This window comes from Siniperca chuatsi, linkage group LG14, assembly GCF_020085105.1.
Source record: "Siniperca chuatsi isolate FFG_IHB_CAS linkage group LG14, ASM2008510v1, whole genome shotgun sequence".
NCBI lineage: Eukaryota > Metazoa > Chordata > Actinopteri > Centrarchiformes > Sinipercidae > Siniperca > Siniperca chuatsi.
Genome location: NC_058055.1, coordinates 16,750,805 through 16,765,668, shown reverse-complemented (window position 1 = coordinate 16,765,668; position 14,864 = coordinate 16,750,805). Strand labels below are relative to the sequence as shown.

General features: G+C 39.7%; 1 protein-coding gene and 1 long non-coding RNA gene across 2 annotated transcripts; one reads left to right on the top strand and one right to left on the bottom strand.

Moving 5' to 3' along the window:
* The first annotated feature begins 18 nt into the window (after positions 1-18).
* Positions 19-8,768, top strand: LOC122888391 (prenylcysteine oxidase-like). Its single transcript, XM_044222801.1, has 7 exons — positions 19-597; positions 2,039-2,245; positions 3,078-3,252; positions 4,341-4,552; positions 4,935-5,075; positions 6,330-6,741; positions 7,768-8,768. Exons 1-7 carry the CDS (start codon positions 489-491, stop codon positions 8,015-8,017), a joined length of 1,506 nt encoding a protein of 501 aa, XP_044078736.1. The 5' UTR covers positions 19-488; the 3' UTR covers positions 8,018-8,768.
* LOC122888393 lies at positions 3,088-14,812 on the bottom strand. The gene is made up of 3 exons (XR_006380689.1): positions 14,677-14,812; positions 12,601-12,798; positions 3,088-3,211 (listed from the first exon to the last, which is right to left on the bottom strand). It is a non-coding gene; the product is annotated as an uncharacterized LOC122888393 (long non-coding RNA).
* Between the last annotated feature and the right edge of the window lie 52 nt (positions 14,813-14,864).

Genomic DNA, 14,864 nt, shown 5'->3' with positions numbered 1-14,864 from the left:
ACATGTTTTGTTTGTGGAGAACAATACAATTGGGATGTATCATGTTTAAATTAGCCAACGTATTTGGCCACTTTCAACTGATGAACTAATGAAACTGAGAATTGCAGTAGTGCGTAAAGTGCGTAAAGTACGTAATCTCATTCGTTGTCTGCCGCGGACCTGGTCAGATGGCGGTGATTGGTCGAAACAAGCCAATTCTTCAGATCACGTGATGTTGCCGGACGTGGGTGTGAACGACCGTTCATTGGTGAATTTGTCGGCATCATCGTGACCATTATCAAGCCATCCTTTGTACAGTTTCCCGAACCCACTTTAAACGTAACCATATCGATTTACAGCGACAGAGGCAACCGACATGTAAATTGCTTTGTTCTGAACAAACTATTCGTGTAAAGGAAAGAGAAAGAGAGGAGCTAACGTAGCTAACTGTCGTTGCACCGCACTAGCTCGCCTCCTCTCTTCCCGGTGATCTCTGCTCTGTTGCCGCTATGGGCGGCTCTCTGCTTCCGCTGCTCGTCGTCGTGCTGTCATCCTGGTCGGCTGTCGGAGACACGGCGGGATCCGCTCACGTCGACGGAGCTCCGCCGTCTAAAATAGGCAAGGAAAGCAGTGTGTTAAAACATTATAGCCCGCCGTTAAATTTAGCGAATCCGCATTCAGAGGGTTACAAGCTAGTCTGACTGAGAGATAATGTTTACAGTTCATTAGCTCCTGGGTATCCTGTTTTAATTACCTAATTCCTTTAGGTTATTATATACATGTATTCCTGTGAGCTATTGCAGCTATAGCAGCAGGTGGCTAGGTAGCTAATAATTTGTAAGCTAAGTATAGATGTGATATTTATTTTGTTCCTTTTTTTTAGACTTAACAAGGGTCCCAGTGTTGTCTAATTTATCCAAATATATTAACCATGTAATAAAGATAAAAGCACATGGCATTGTGTCTTAAAGGCAGTCAGCTAGAATTTCTGGGCCCTGTGAGGTAAGGGCCCTCCTCTTTCCTCTCTCCCTCACACAACCTTATTTTTACCTGACAACATCTGAGCCCACCTGTTAACAGCTCACCAACACATACCCACCCATAGAGAGTGTTAGATGACTGAAAGTTAAAGCTTATTCATAGGGACAGCACATGTACACTTTGCAACTACTATGAGCATTTTTTTGGTGGATCATCAGTTTGACAAAGGTACAAGATTTTATGTGTAGCAAATTAAAGTCAGGTCAAGTCCTAAAGTAACAAAAGGGCAGTACAGTTTTCAAGGTATGGTTAAAAATCAGATGTGCAACACAAATGTGGACTGAGGCTGCAACTAACAATTACTTTCATTATCTTGTCCAACCAACAGTCCAAGATATTAAGTAGATGTAAACGACAGAAAGAAGCAGCAAATCTCATATTTGAGAAGCTGAAGCACGGGAATGTTCTTAATCGATTATCAAAACAGTTGTAGATTCATTTTGTGTTCATCGATGAATCATAACAAGTAATTATTTAAGTCCAAAATCCAAAAAAAGGGGTAGAATAAGAAGTTAACCAATCAGTCTATTGCCTGCATCAGTGAAGTTAGCTTGAAGGAGGAGACTCCAGTGATTCTGTATTGAATCATATTAAGGGTCCCGTTAAAGGTAAACTCTGCAATGGAAATTACCTGTGGGGAAAAAAAAAATACTCCCAAAACCTGCGGCTCTGCCTACTTCCCACTACAACATGACCCCAACACTCTATCAATGGCACCATTGTTTCTCATCTACATTCCTCTGTCCAGCTGTAGGTATGACGACAGACTGACCACTAAAAGCTGCAAAATAACAGGACACAATTATTACTTCTTAACTGCTTATTATGATTAGTTCTTCATCAATTTGAGACACATACATTTGTAGTAAGGCCATGTCTTTAAACACCTGGATGCCACACAATAATATAAATATTTCTGTATGATTGATGGTCATTTGTTTAACACTTTTCACTTCCAAACCACACTCTGATTTCACACTTTTGTCTCTGTCGTTGGCTCTGATCCTCTGTGCTCCAGCGGTGGTGGGGGCTGGGATTGGAGGCAGTGCCACGGCCAACTTCCTGCGGCAGCACTTTGGCCCTGAGGTCCAGGTGGACGTGTTTGAGAAGGGTTATGTCGGAGGCCGTCTCGCCACTGTAACCGTCAATCATAATGACTACGAGTCTGGAGGTTCCATCATTCACTCTCTCAACCTACACATGCAGGAGTTTGTCAGACAGTTAGGTTGGTTTACACAGCGCACACACACACACACACACACACACACACACAACACACAAGGCTTAAAAGACCAGGAGGAAAATAAGTGTACGTGACTGCGTAGGATTAATTTAGTCACTGTCTGTCCTTTTCTAGTTATTTTTAACAGAAAGGATGCATGGTTGCATATTAAATACTCAAAAGTGAGTTAAAAAAAGAGCTGGGCTTCAAAAAGGTTTTCAGTACTTACAAAACAGCAACAGAGGTGACTCCCAGTGGAACCTGCAAACATCTGTTCAGGGTTACAAGCAAAGAAATGGGTTTCCTGGTGGAAATGAGGAACGTTTTTTGTAGAATATAGAGATCCTGTGTAACGGCAATGAAGATAAGTATGAAACTTGATCAGATTTATTTTGTGCCTCCAGCAGATTAAGGTGAACAGGAAGAGCGGTCATTAGTCAGGAAAGGTTGATGGTTTGAGTTTAATAAGCAGCCCCACGTGTGGCTCTCTAACTGGAAGTCAGATCATTGTGGTTCTGCATCCAGTATTCAGTGCCCTGCCAGCGTAATCAGACCACATGACCACATGTTTACATCTTATGGTGCATTTTAGTTAGATGCTAAAGTACAGAAAGTTTCATAGAAAAAGAAATGAATCAGTCAAAAAGTATTTATATTTTTATTTGAACATTTTCTGTTCATTATTCCTTTGATTTCCACAGTAAAAATTGATATGTACATTTCAACTGACTACTTTAAGAGACAAATTCATATAATCCTCAATATTAAATTCCTCCCTGTGTGTATCTGTGTGTGCGTTTGTCCTTTGTGTCGTCCTGTGTCCACCACCCTCAAGGTTTAAAGTATCGGCGCAGTGTGGCGGGTAAGACGGCTGTGTTTAACGGCGAGGAGGTGATTCTGGAGGAGACAGACTGGTACCTGCTGGACCTGTTCCGGCTGTGGTGGCGCTACGGCATCAGCTTCATACGCCTGCAGATGTGGGTAGAGGAAATTATGGAGAAATTCATGAGGTAAGCCATAAATATTCATGCCCTGTTTGCTGTTTAGTCTCATGGCAGCTGCTTGGCATGCTGGGTAGTTGATAGGATGTAGCTGTGGTGCAGCCGAACCCTGATTTATGCTCTTGTGTCAAGGCATCATTCCTTTGTTGTAGATGTCTGACATGTCTCTGGAGGTGCGTGGAGGGACCCCACTTTAGCTTACGTATACCTGCACCTCTTCAAAATGATACATGCTTGGTCTGCCTGGTCTGCTTCATATTTTTCCTGTTTCTGGTGTCACTAGTGTTACTTGATAGTGAAGATAACATAGAGGTATAAGTATCCTTCACCTTTTAATGATGCCAAACAAATTTGTATTAATTGCCATTTCTAGTTTAAACCTTCTTGTTGTCCCTTATTGTTTTCACTGTATCACAAAGTGAATGACAGACTGTATAAACTATTACTTCAGGTATAGAATTAATGCACAACACTGCCTCCCAGTGTTGCACTCAATGGGTAAAGCCTATGCTGAGCTATTTATTAATTCCTATGCCTGCAGGCGTAATAACTGAAAAACCTTGACTCAGCGTGTGACTTTCCAAGCATGAGGTCTTTATAAATAGCGACAACTATCCAGAAATCTAAGTGCCACTGTAATGAAAATTCAACCCTCTTCATCCTCCAACAACAAAATAACACAGTATAAAAACAACAGAATTGATGTTTTCGATCAGCCAGTCCTGTTTCAGATGTCAGGTGGTGCACAAAATCACACATCACATCTTTTGCTGCAAGTATGTTATCTATGACTTCTGAAACATGAACCAGGCTCATATTTGCACTCTACCCCTCTACCATCACCAGTCACTGACCTCTATTTCCTCCCTCAGGAAATGATTTATCTCTGCATCATTTTGTCTTTCTTGCCTTCTCTCTAAATCAACAACAGTGAGCCTGTATATCCCTCTGTCTGTCTCTGTCTTTTTTGTTATGCACGGATAAAAGTTTGTGATAACCCCAACTTTCAGATAGGAATGAGGAATATAAATCAGTCTACTGATTGACTTCTATATTTTAATAATTAACTATTTGTTGTGTGTGCATGTATAATACAGGATCTACAAGTACCAGGCCCACGGCTATGCCTTCAGCTCGGTGGAGGAACTGCTGGACTCTCTCGGGGGGAGTGGCTTCATCAACATGACCCGGAGGCCGCTCTCTGATTCGCTGCTGGAGCTGGGTGTGTCGCAGCGCTTCATCGACGAGGTCATCGCACCCATCATGAGGGTCAACTATGGACAGAACGTCAGCATCCCCGCCTTTGTAGGTCAGACGAGTGTGAAGAAATGAGCAGTAGAAGAAGAAGGGGGGGAGGGTGATGAGTAGGAAAGAGACAGGGAGGTGGAAGGCTGTGGTGCTGAAATTAGGGCCAGTTATAAGCTGAACATCTACTTCCCTGCTGATGTAGGTCAAGAGAGAGGAAAGGAAGAGGAAGGAAAAGAAAAGAGATACAGGAGACGAGGAAGGGAGGAGCGGGAAGTCGAGAATAGAAAAGCGAGGTGAAAGGAGGGGGTGGCTGTTGGGAGCGAGAGAACAGGAAAGTGTGTGGGCAGCTGATAATTGGTTAATAGCGCTGTTGTAAATAAGCGTGTGTGTGTGTGTGTGTGTGTGTGTGTGTGTGTGTGTGTGTGTGTGTGTGTGTGTTACAGGCGCTGTGTCTTTAGCTGGTGCCCAGAACAACCTGTGGGCGGTGGAAGGAGGCAACAAGCTGGTGTGTTCAGGCCTGCTGAAGATTGCCAACGCTAACCTGCTGCAAGCACAAGTCAACTCCATCTCCCCAGTCTACTCAGGTACTTTACCATGATGGTGGCTGAATGGGATCACATCATTAATTCAGTTTTATAAGGATTTTAAAGGATTTAGGTTAGTGTGCCTCATGAAGTGACAGCAATAATACAGTCCACACGGCTGGCACTAAGCAGAATATTAGCCTTTTTGCACAGCAGGAATTTAATAGCTCGTACCCTTTCTTCCTTGTACTTCCACAGTATTTTACAAACTGGGATGTTTTGAATGTACATCAAAAAGCAACACTACTGGGGCCTCACAAGTATGGAAGTAAAGAAAGGCCATGATTATTTGACTTTTATAGCAACTGAATACCTGGTAGTGAAATTTAACCACTACTGAAAATGAATGCTTACTGTAGAAATTTAAACACCACTGAAGTTGTAGCACTGAAATATTTTTCTTTGAAAACCATCTGCAGTATCTGACAGTATTTGTTTTGAATCCCCCTCTTTAAAATTTCTGAGTTGCAATTTCAAAAACTTGATTTTTTGTTTTGGTTTGTTTTTGCCTTTCTTTCTGGGGGCCTTTGTTGAATGTCATTCCCTGTCTCTCTCCCATTTCCCGTCATCTCTCTATTGTAAAAGAATGTCTAATAAAAGCATAATAATGCCCAAAAAAGACTTTTAATGAAAATTCAAGGGTGCAGGGTTCCCTTTTGCTCATCTGAACTTCTCTCTCTTGGATCATATGACTGGCAGGACATTATCTGATCGGACAGATCGATTCCATTCAGGCTTGACTACTCAAATAGCCAAATGTTAACGTTTGATGTTTTAATTTTTAATTTTGGTGTTTGAATTTCACCAATCCAATCTGAGCAACCTGGTTTTTTTAATTGACTTGAGGGAAGGAAGTAATTAATCTCTAAAGAACTTCTGTAATGGATTCAGGATCCCAGACTGATCTTTTGTGTGAATTACAGCAGTTGCATAATGGCTTATGTATGAAAAATCACTATGTCTCAAATGTACGCGATGGATCTGTATCGACTTAAAAACACATCTTATGTTGTCATCTTTACATGTGTATGAAAGAGATTTTTCTTTGCCTTTTGTTCTGTCATCGAAATGCATATTTATCATTCCACTGTTGTCAACACTTGCCTGTTGGCACGGACATCTTGAGACATGTGAAATGTGCTGGATGTTTCCAGATTATACCTGCCAGTAGATGCCAGTGGACTGATGTGGATGAATTTGTATCTGAATCATGTAGTACGGTGTTGACATTGATTTTATGTATTTTCCCTACAGGGGAGTCGCCCCAGTACCAGCTGAGCTTCACCACAGCAGCAGGGACGGGATCAGAGCTGTATGACATTGTAGTGTTGGCGACGCCGCTCCAGGCCAGTGTCAGGTCTGGAGTCCAATTCCAAGGTTTCACCCCTCCCTTTGACCAGCTCCCCGGCAACTACCACAGCACTGTAGCAACCATTGTCCATGGTTACCTCAACACTTCTTTCTTTGGTTTCCCGGACCCCCGCCTGTTCCCCTTTGCCAGCGTCTTGACAACTGAGACACCCGATGTGTTTTTCAATAGCGTGGCTAGCGTTTGTCCCGTCAACATCTCGGCGGGCTTCCGGCGTAAGCAGCCACAAGAGGCCGGAGTCTATAAAGTGTTCTCGCCACAACCTCTGGACAAGGCTCAGCTGAAAACACTCTTCAGGTCAGCTACTTCCTTCCTGGCCTAATCGTGGTATTATTGACTAGGGCTGCAACTAACTATTATTTTCATTACAGCATAATTTGATGATAATCATTTGGTCCAGCAACTAGTGAAAAATGTTCCTCATAATTTCCTAAAGTCCAAGTTGACATATTCAGATTGCTTGTTTTGTCTGACCAACTGTGCAAACTCCAAAGATCTTCAATTTATTATCATATATGACCAAAAAACCTGCAAATATTCACATTCGAGTAGTTGGAACCAATTCCTCTACATACATTCTGGTCATTTTGTGAGATAAGACAGTAAATTGATATGTAACATCATACATCTACAGCCACTCTAGGTGCTCTGTGAACCACAGCAGTGCTTTGAGCTAAATGCTAATGTCAACATGCTAACATGCTGATGTTTAGAAAGTCATAATGTAATGTAAAAATAGTTATGTTTACCTTCTTCACCAGCTTATTTAGTGTGTTAGCATGCTAACATTTGCTAATCAGCTGCAAGTACAGCTGAAGCTGATTGGAATGTCATTAGTATTCAGTCATTAACCAAAATATTGGACAAAGTGTCATTTTGACCTGAAGATGAAAAGACACCAGAGTTGTTACAGTTCATCCCAATGGGGACGTGAATGTGTGCCAAATGTCATGGCAATCCATCAAATATTTGTCAATATATTCACAAAAAAACACAAATTACAACCTCGTGGTGGTGCTAGAGGAAAAGTCGGGATCACCAAAAGTCGGTAGGGTTCATCCTCTGGGGACCATGAATTTTTGTACATTTCACTGCAATCCACGTAATAGTTGTCAAGCTGTTTCAGTCTGGACCAAAGTAGTGGACAGACCGACGTTGCCATGTATAGAGCAACGCCGTTAGTGTGGCTAAAAAGATGATGTTTACTCATCCAACAACAGCCATGCAACGGTTATTAAACTTGAAGGCAATGCCCTTCCATGATGAGAACATTTTAAAAGCAGAATAACAACTTTCCACCTTTATTGTACCTCTCAATCTTAGGTCGTACTACTCAGTGCAGGTGACAGAGTGGCAGGCCTACCCTTGTTACGGCAGCAGCCAGGGACTACCGCCTGTGGAGCTCCACCCCAATCTCTACTACCTTAATGGCATTGAGTTGGCCGGCAGTGCTATGGAGATGAGCTCAGTGGCGGCCAAGAACATCGCCCTGCTGGCTTACCACCGCTGGAACAGACAGACGGACATGGTGGACCAGAAAGATCTGATGCACAGGATCAAGACTGAACTATGACGTGGTCAACTGAAAGCCAATGCTTCAGCGAACGTGTTTATGTAGGGAAGCAGAGAAAGTGTTTCTGGGTAATTGTAACTCCTATAGCATCACAAAGCTGATGTGCACACGTGCAAAGTCTTGACTACACATCGAGTGTATCTCCTGCTGAATTTTGAGCCGGAAAGTGTCTGTATTAGGGTACAAATTTTTTACAGTTGGTCTTGTGAGAAGTGGCAAAGTGTATTTACAGACACATCCAAGTTATTAAAATTAGATCCAGTACATACATCTAATACACTGAAATGATATCATTTGTTATGTTATAATCTGATTTTTTAAACAGAAAAACAAGTATCAAAGTCAAATCAAGTCGAAAACTAATTTTAATCTCGCCACTAAAGACGACTGTGGTCCTGCGCTATTGTCCAAAGGCCAGTTTGATTTTGCTGATTGCTTCATTCTCTGCCAATGACATTGCAGCTATATTAGACATTTTGCAGTATTGGTTGGAGATTGATTGTTAATTAGTGGTTTCATCCAAAAATTCAGCTGCAGGCAGCTCTTCTTTGCCAAGAAATAGGGAAACCAAGCAACCATGGAAAACACCATCTAATATTTGTCTCAGTAGAAAGTGAATGGACTGTTTAGAGAGTTGCTGGTGGTGTGAATGATCAGTTAATATGAGTACCAGTCTAAGGTCACTGGTACTGTGCTGTGTAAATTAATGATCCTGTGTCCAAGTCAATAAAACACTTTGACGCTCATGAAATCAAGCTTGAGACCATGAATGAGACACTTTTAAATGGCTGCTTTTTGTCTGCACTGTAACAGCTGTGAGATACGAGACAGATCATTGCAGTCACTGATTTAACCTTCAGGCGCATAAACCAGCCCTCTGTCATATAATCAAAAACAACTGCAGCACTGCTATTACTGTCTATACATTTAAGGACAGTTAGTGTACTTGCTGTTGGTGTGAACTGCACCAAGGAGATCTCATTTGTAAATTAATGAAATCATTATTCCGTGACTCATGGTAGTGACCACTGGTGCTGTGCTCTATTGCCCCTTTCATCAGACTATTTCATTATCTCCCCTTCCTGCTGCTTTTGTTGCATAATCCAGCGGAAAGAATTTTTTTCAGGGAATGGAGCCAACAAGCTTTCACATTGGACCAAATAAAAAGCAGAGGACAGATCTGTGGAGCTGCTGCTGGTGGGAGAGATGATGATACTTTTCTTCCCTTTTCTTGTAAGCCTTGTTGAGATCCTGCATTTTTAATAAGCACTGTAATCTTGGAAAAACACGCATGAAAAAAGAGTTGGACATTCACTTCCAGAAATGGCAAGTGCTAAATAGATGGTGTGATGATCTGATAAGAAACCATTGACTGTTGATTATGAGAAATGCCTTATTTAATTCATTTCTAATTTATAACAGTGGATTTCTGGATTCAGAAAAACTTTGTCAACTGAAAACCTTGTGACTCCAAAGGGCTTCAGTTGATGGATAATGTGTCATGTGATAAGAAAACGCCACAACCCTTTAATCTGATGAAATTGTTTCAAAACCCCATGACAGTGATCGAGCTGCAATGAAGGCTGTTTATCTTTGGTTCTGAACAGCCGACTTGGAATAGTAGTTTGACAAATAATCTTGATTCAAGGTCCACTTACTAGCTTTTTCTTTCAGATAAACAGACTAACTGAGCAAACTCCATCTACTGATGAAGATCGTGAGATGCGATTAAAAGTTACGACAAAAGCGAGTAGGTAGAGTTAGATAATTTTGTCAAACAACAGATTCCGTGGGACTGTTCACATCTATTCACTTTTGCTCTACAAACTGTCTTGCTAAGTAACGGGAGAAGTTTGCCCTCAGGGCTTCAACCAGAAAGACTTTTCTGCCAGAAAGCCTTACAACTTGGTTAGGTTTAGGCACCAAAACCACTTGGTTAGGTTTAGGAAAAAAGAAAGGCAGAAAGCCCTCAAGGCAAACTTATTCCACGTGCAGCATGTATCAAGATGAATCTGCATGATGAACAGAATAATGCAGTTTATTATAATGGATGATGTGCATTAATTATTCAGACTATTGACAGAATAAAAGGATTGGTTTGCCATGAATATTTGTTTTTTAAAAATATACTAAAAATCCAGCCTCTGATTTACCTCGGGAATTCAGGTTTTATTAATAATTGCACAGAAGAAAATGTACTTGTTGAAAAACTACCTCTGAGCACTGAACAAAATCTATTCTCTCTCTTGATTTCTTTCTGCTGGTGTTCAGTCATTTGAAGTTTCATTTTCTTTTACAGGAATGGGAAGAAAAGGGAAAGTTATGAAGTAATATGTCACTAACGGGGCGTCTAGTGTTGGTGGTTGACTCTGCCCATAAACTCCTGCCACAGTTGTTGCAAAGGATCATTTTAAAATCTTGGTTTATAAATCAGATTTATGCAGTTTAACTGACAACATGCTGTAGCTTTGTCACTGTGATGTAAGTTTTCATACTAGGCTCTAACTTTGAGAATTTTAAATCTGCCTGGCAGTGAAAGTACTTACTTACACACTTCAGTATTTATTTGTTTTTTTCATTGAAGTCTTTATGTCCTGAACCTGAAGAAGTGGCCATATCTCAAGAAAATCACCCGAGAGAGAGATTGTTTCATCATCTAATGATTTAAATACTATGAATATATAGTCTGTATTTCCCAGGGGACCTCCTGTAAAGTATGTGAAAAGGAGCAATTCCAGGGTGATGCTTTATTCATAATCAAGAATGTAAAACTTTCAAGGAAATGAAAAACATCAAGAGGCCGACAACAAAGCATGTCTTCTTCAATTAGTCTGTTTACTATAATGAAGTGTATAATGGGTTCTCTGTCTCCTCCTCGGCTTCCTAGCAGCAAGAACACAATCACAATGCTGATAATAGAATCAAAAGAGAAAATTCAAAACAAAGTGTCCTAAGACTCAAACATATGATGCAATTTGGTGCAACATGGGTCACTTATTCCTGTTGATGAGCTATCACACAGTCAAGTAAGTCTAACTTTTGTAAGAAATCATAGTTAAGGTACTAAATGGCGTTGTATTTCTGTGAAGCTCAGAAATCAATTAACGCTGATAAACATTCCCAATGTAAAGGAAAAGAAACTTTGGAGAGGCTGCTTTTTGTTTTAATGCCACAGAGATCTTAACCCTTTTCACGAAGCAGGTTTAATGACTTATCTGAGTAAAACCCAGTCTTATGACATCAGTTCAACAAAGTTATCCAGATAACCTGATAAACCTCCTTCCTGAAACAAGATCAAGGAACACTTTTCTACTTCATATTGTTTAAGTAGCTTTAAAACCATCAGAAGCAACGTTAAAAAAAATGTTTTTAAGAGGCAATGAAGCTCAGTTTATTCATCACAAGGAGTCCTCATCTGGTGAAAACTAGTATAATGTCGTCTGTTGCTCTGGAGGAGGCAATCTAAAGTCTGAGAAAACAACTGTGATGATATGTAACAAAGAATCTAAACTCAAAGGCTCACTTGCTAACTTTCAGAGCTTTCAACCACATCTCACTGTCTTTATTCAGTGAATTGAAAGGTCAGTTTCCATGTTCTACTGATATTATTGGGGTTTGTAACACAAACTGTGTTCATGGAGTTCATAAGATGTGAGCATTTACCAGATAGGTCCTTTTCTCAGAAGTGGGCCAGGATCCCTGATATCAAAACAGATATATATACTTTTTATTCTTAAAAGCAGCTCTCTGTTAATTATTTAATCACATGCATGTGTAAATGTGACAGTTTTTGATGGTAAATAAATCACTGTTTATTACATGAATTCTCTGAACTAAAGAGGCGATCACAGCAACATTCACACAACAGCAGCAGAGATGCAAATATTGTTACTAAAAACAAGACTTTGTATCAGTATGTGTGTATAAAAAGTGAAACTTTTTTTCAACATTGAACTGTTCGATAGTAATATTTTGAGTGATTATCACTTAAAATTAGTGAATTTTTGTAATTTTCTTGTATTCTGGGTTTTTGGGAGCTTTATACTTGATACTAGGATTAGTCAGACTTGTGCATGTGGGGTAAGGACAGTTTTAAAAGGTGCTAAACAAAGACAAAAACTGAATGCATAGAAAGTCTGCAAAACATTTACCAGGATGAACCTAGACTCCAGATAGTTAACCCATAACACATCAAAAAATGTGTTTTAATAATAACAATACTGTTGAATGGAAAAACACAAGATATTTGGAGGTGCACTGAATTCAATAGAAGCTCACAAATTCCCCAGAACTCACACACACACTCCATATTTCATCCCATTGTCTTCTATCTGATCCTGTCCCATCCTTGCCAGCCTGGCAGAGCTCCCTGCGGGCCGTTTGATGTGTTTGTGATCTGTGTACTCAAAGACTGTTAGATCAACGCATTGGAAGCCTCTAGGGCTGCTCTGTTCCTGCTGCTGCCAGCTTCTACTGACCTGAGTGACTGCACAAGACAATGCCCTCGACAGACAGACAGACAGACAGACAGACAGACAGACAGACAGACAGACAGACAGACATAGTTTACTCCTTTTCCTTACCTCAAATGAAAGTTTTAGAGGAAGATCCAGCTCCTCGCTCTCAGTCAGCTGCAGGATGGAGGTCGTAGGTTACTCTGTTAGTTCCCCTGCATCTTGTGATGTTATTTTGTTCACTGGCTCTGCTGTGGCTGTTTGGCCCGAAACAAGGCAGCTTTCAGACTGACTACTGTGTTAGTCATGTATTGTTCCTGAGTAATACTGAAACAGAAAGAATAAATATGTTTCAGCATCTCTCTCTTTCTCTGTGAACTTTATTCCTCTAAAAGCTTATTCAAATAATTATTTTTTTTAATTTGTTTATTTGTTATTGGTCTTTGCCTATATTGTAAAACTTGGCATGACTTACAACTTAGTCATGACTGAAGTCATAGTTTTCTTTCCAGTGAAAGGCAGGCGGGGGGCTGCCTGGAACAGCTGCTTATACACCTCCCTAGGGAGTTTCTTTTGAACTGACTTCAATGGAGACTTTTACTATGTTAGTCAGTTTATGGGAATCAGGCAGTTGATTGCTTTTAACTTATCTTTTCACAGTTTTCCACTGGTGGGACCGAATGTCATGCAGAAAGTAAGGCAAACGCTAAAATACAAGAATGATATACCAGTAATAATGATATGATAGAAAATAACAAAACATTATTCCTAATTTTTCTTATTGTTATTATTACATTCAATCTATATAACCATTATTATTCTAAGCACACCATACAATAACAATCAAAAATTAAAAAGGTAATAAAAGACAGCAATTAATAATAAACAGGTAATAATAAGGGAAGAAAGAAAAATAAATAATAAATAACTAAATTAATAGTTTGTAATTGATATGAGTGAAATTAATGCAACCTTTGGTGTTGTTGTACGTGTGCTGCTCTATATTTGTGAAGGCTGAATGTCCTTGCAAAGTTGTAAGTATAAGGAAAACCTCCTAAGTGAGGCCGTGTGCTTAATCATCTATTTGACCAAATTAATTCTGAGTTACTGAGTTTGGGATATGTAGAGAGATTTAGTTTAGGTTTCACTTGTGTTCTTTTGGGGGATTGTGGGTTTATCTTTTTAGTTTTAGTTCAGGTTATGGGTAGGAGATTGGCTAACACCATTTTCAGATACCAGTTTTTATTCCATGCATTCTTCTTCCTCGTCAAAACCTGGAGCCTAATGTAACAGACTTAATGATATAGTTAGTAGTAATAGATAATCACAAGCCTTGATAGTTGTTTGACAGTGTGCAAGTGGGAGTTCCTTTGTTCTTTATCCATGCTGTTTATGTTGGTTTATACTCTTATAGATTCTTTGTTAAATAATTAGGATGTTTGCTAATTACTTTTATTCCTCTGTGATTTTTATTCACAGCTCTGCATGTTGATTTGATTTTGTTAGTGGAATGTAAGTTGTCTTTTTATTCAGATACAACCAGTCATCTTACGTCACCTTATCATCATCACTGTTCAAACCTTGCAATAAACTGTCAAGAGGATCCATCTCCTGTGCTCTGCCTGATTGCACACTAGCATTTATCCTCACCCTGGAAACCAGTGCAGTCTAGTTACATTCCTGCTATATTTTACAATATAATAAAGGGAAATGTTATCATAATGTTATAACTAAAGTTACTGTAAAGTAGAACATGGTCAAAATAAATTCACAAATGCACAATGAGAAATTACAAGAATGTTATGATACATTTCTCTTTATTTTCACTGTTACTCGCCAAAATGCATTTTGTGTATCCATGAGGCTCGACAGACCTGCTGAAGACATTTCCCTCCTCATAAAACATTTGCAAAATGTTTTTTTTGTGGAAAATGTTGAACCCTGCACTCTTGTTACAACCATGTTCACTTGCTAGAAGTGTTCTTCTTCCCTGCCATTGCTTTGTATTGCTATGTGCAAAATCATTTGCAGAAATATGTATCACGTCACCCACATGCACGTGTGACCTCGTGCGAAAAGGGAACCAACTCGCAAAAACATTTCTCCAGGACACTACTAGTGGTCAAAAACTCCACAGGGTACCGTTAAACGTTTAAAAAATGCAATAAAGTGAACTCAACAAATAGTGATTTTGTATTTCCTCACCAGAATTTAATTAATGGCAGAGTCAAAAAGGCTTTGAAACGGCATTCGTACCTCCATATAGGGAAATAAAATTTACAGAAAACATTACTGAATCAGTAAAATGTGAAAAATTACAAACTTTTTGAGACTTTCTTTTCCCCATAACTCTCTACTACAGCATTACAGTATATTGAGAGAAATGTTACAGA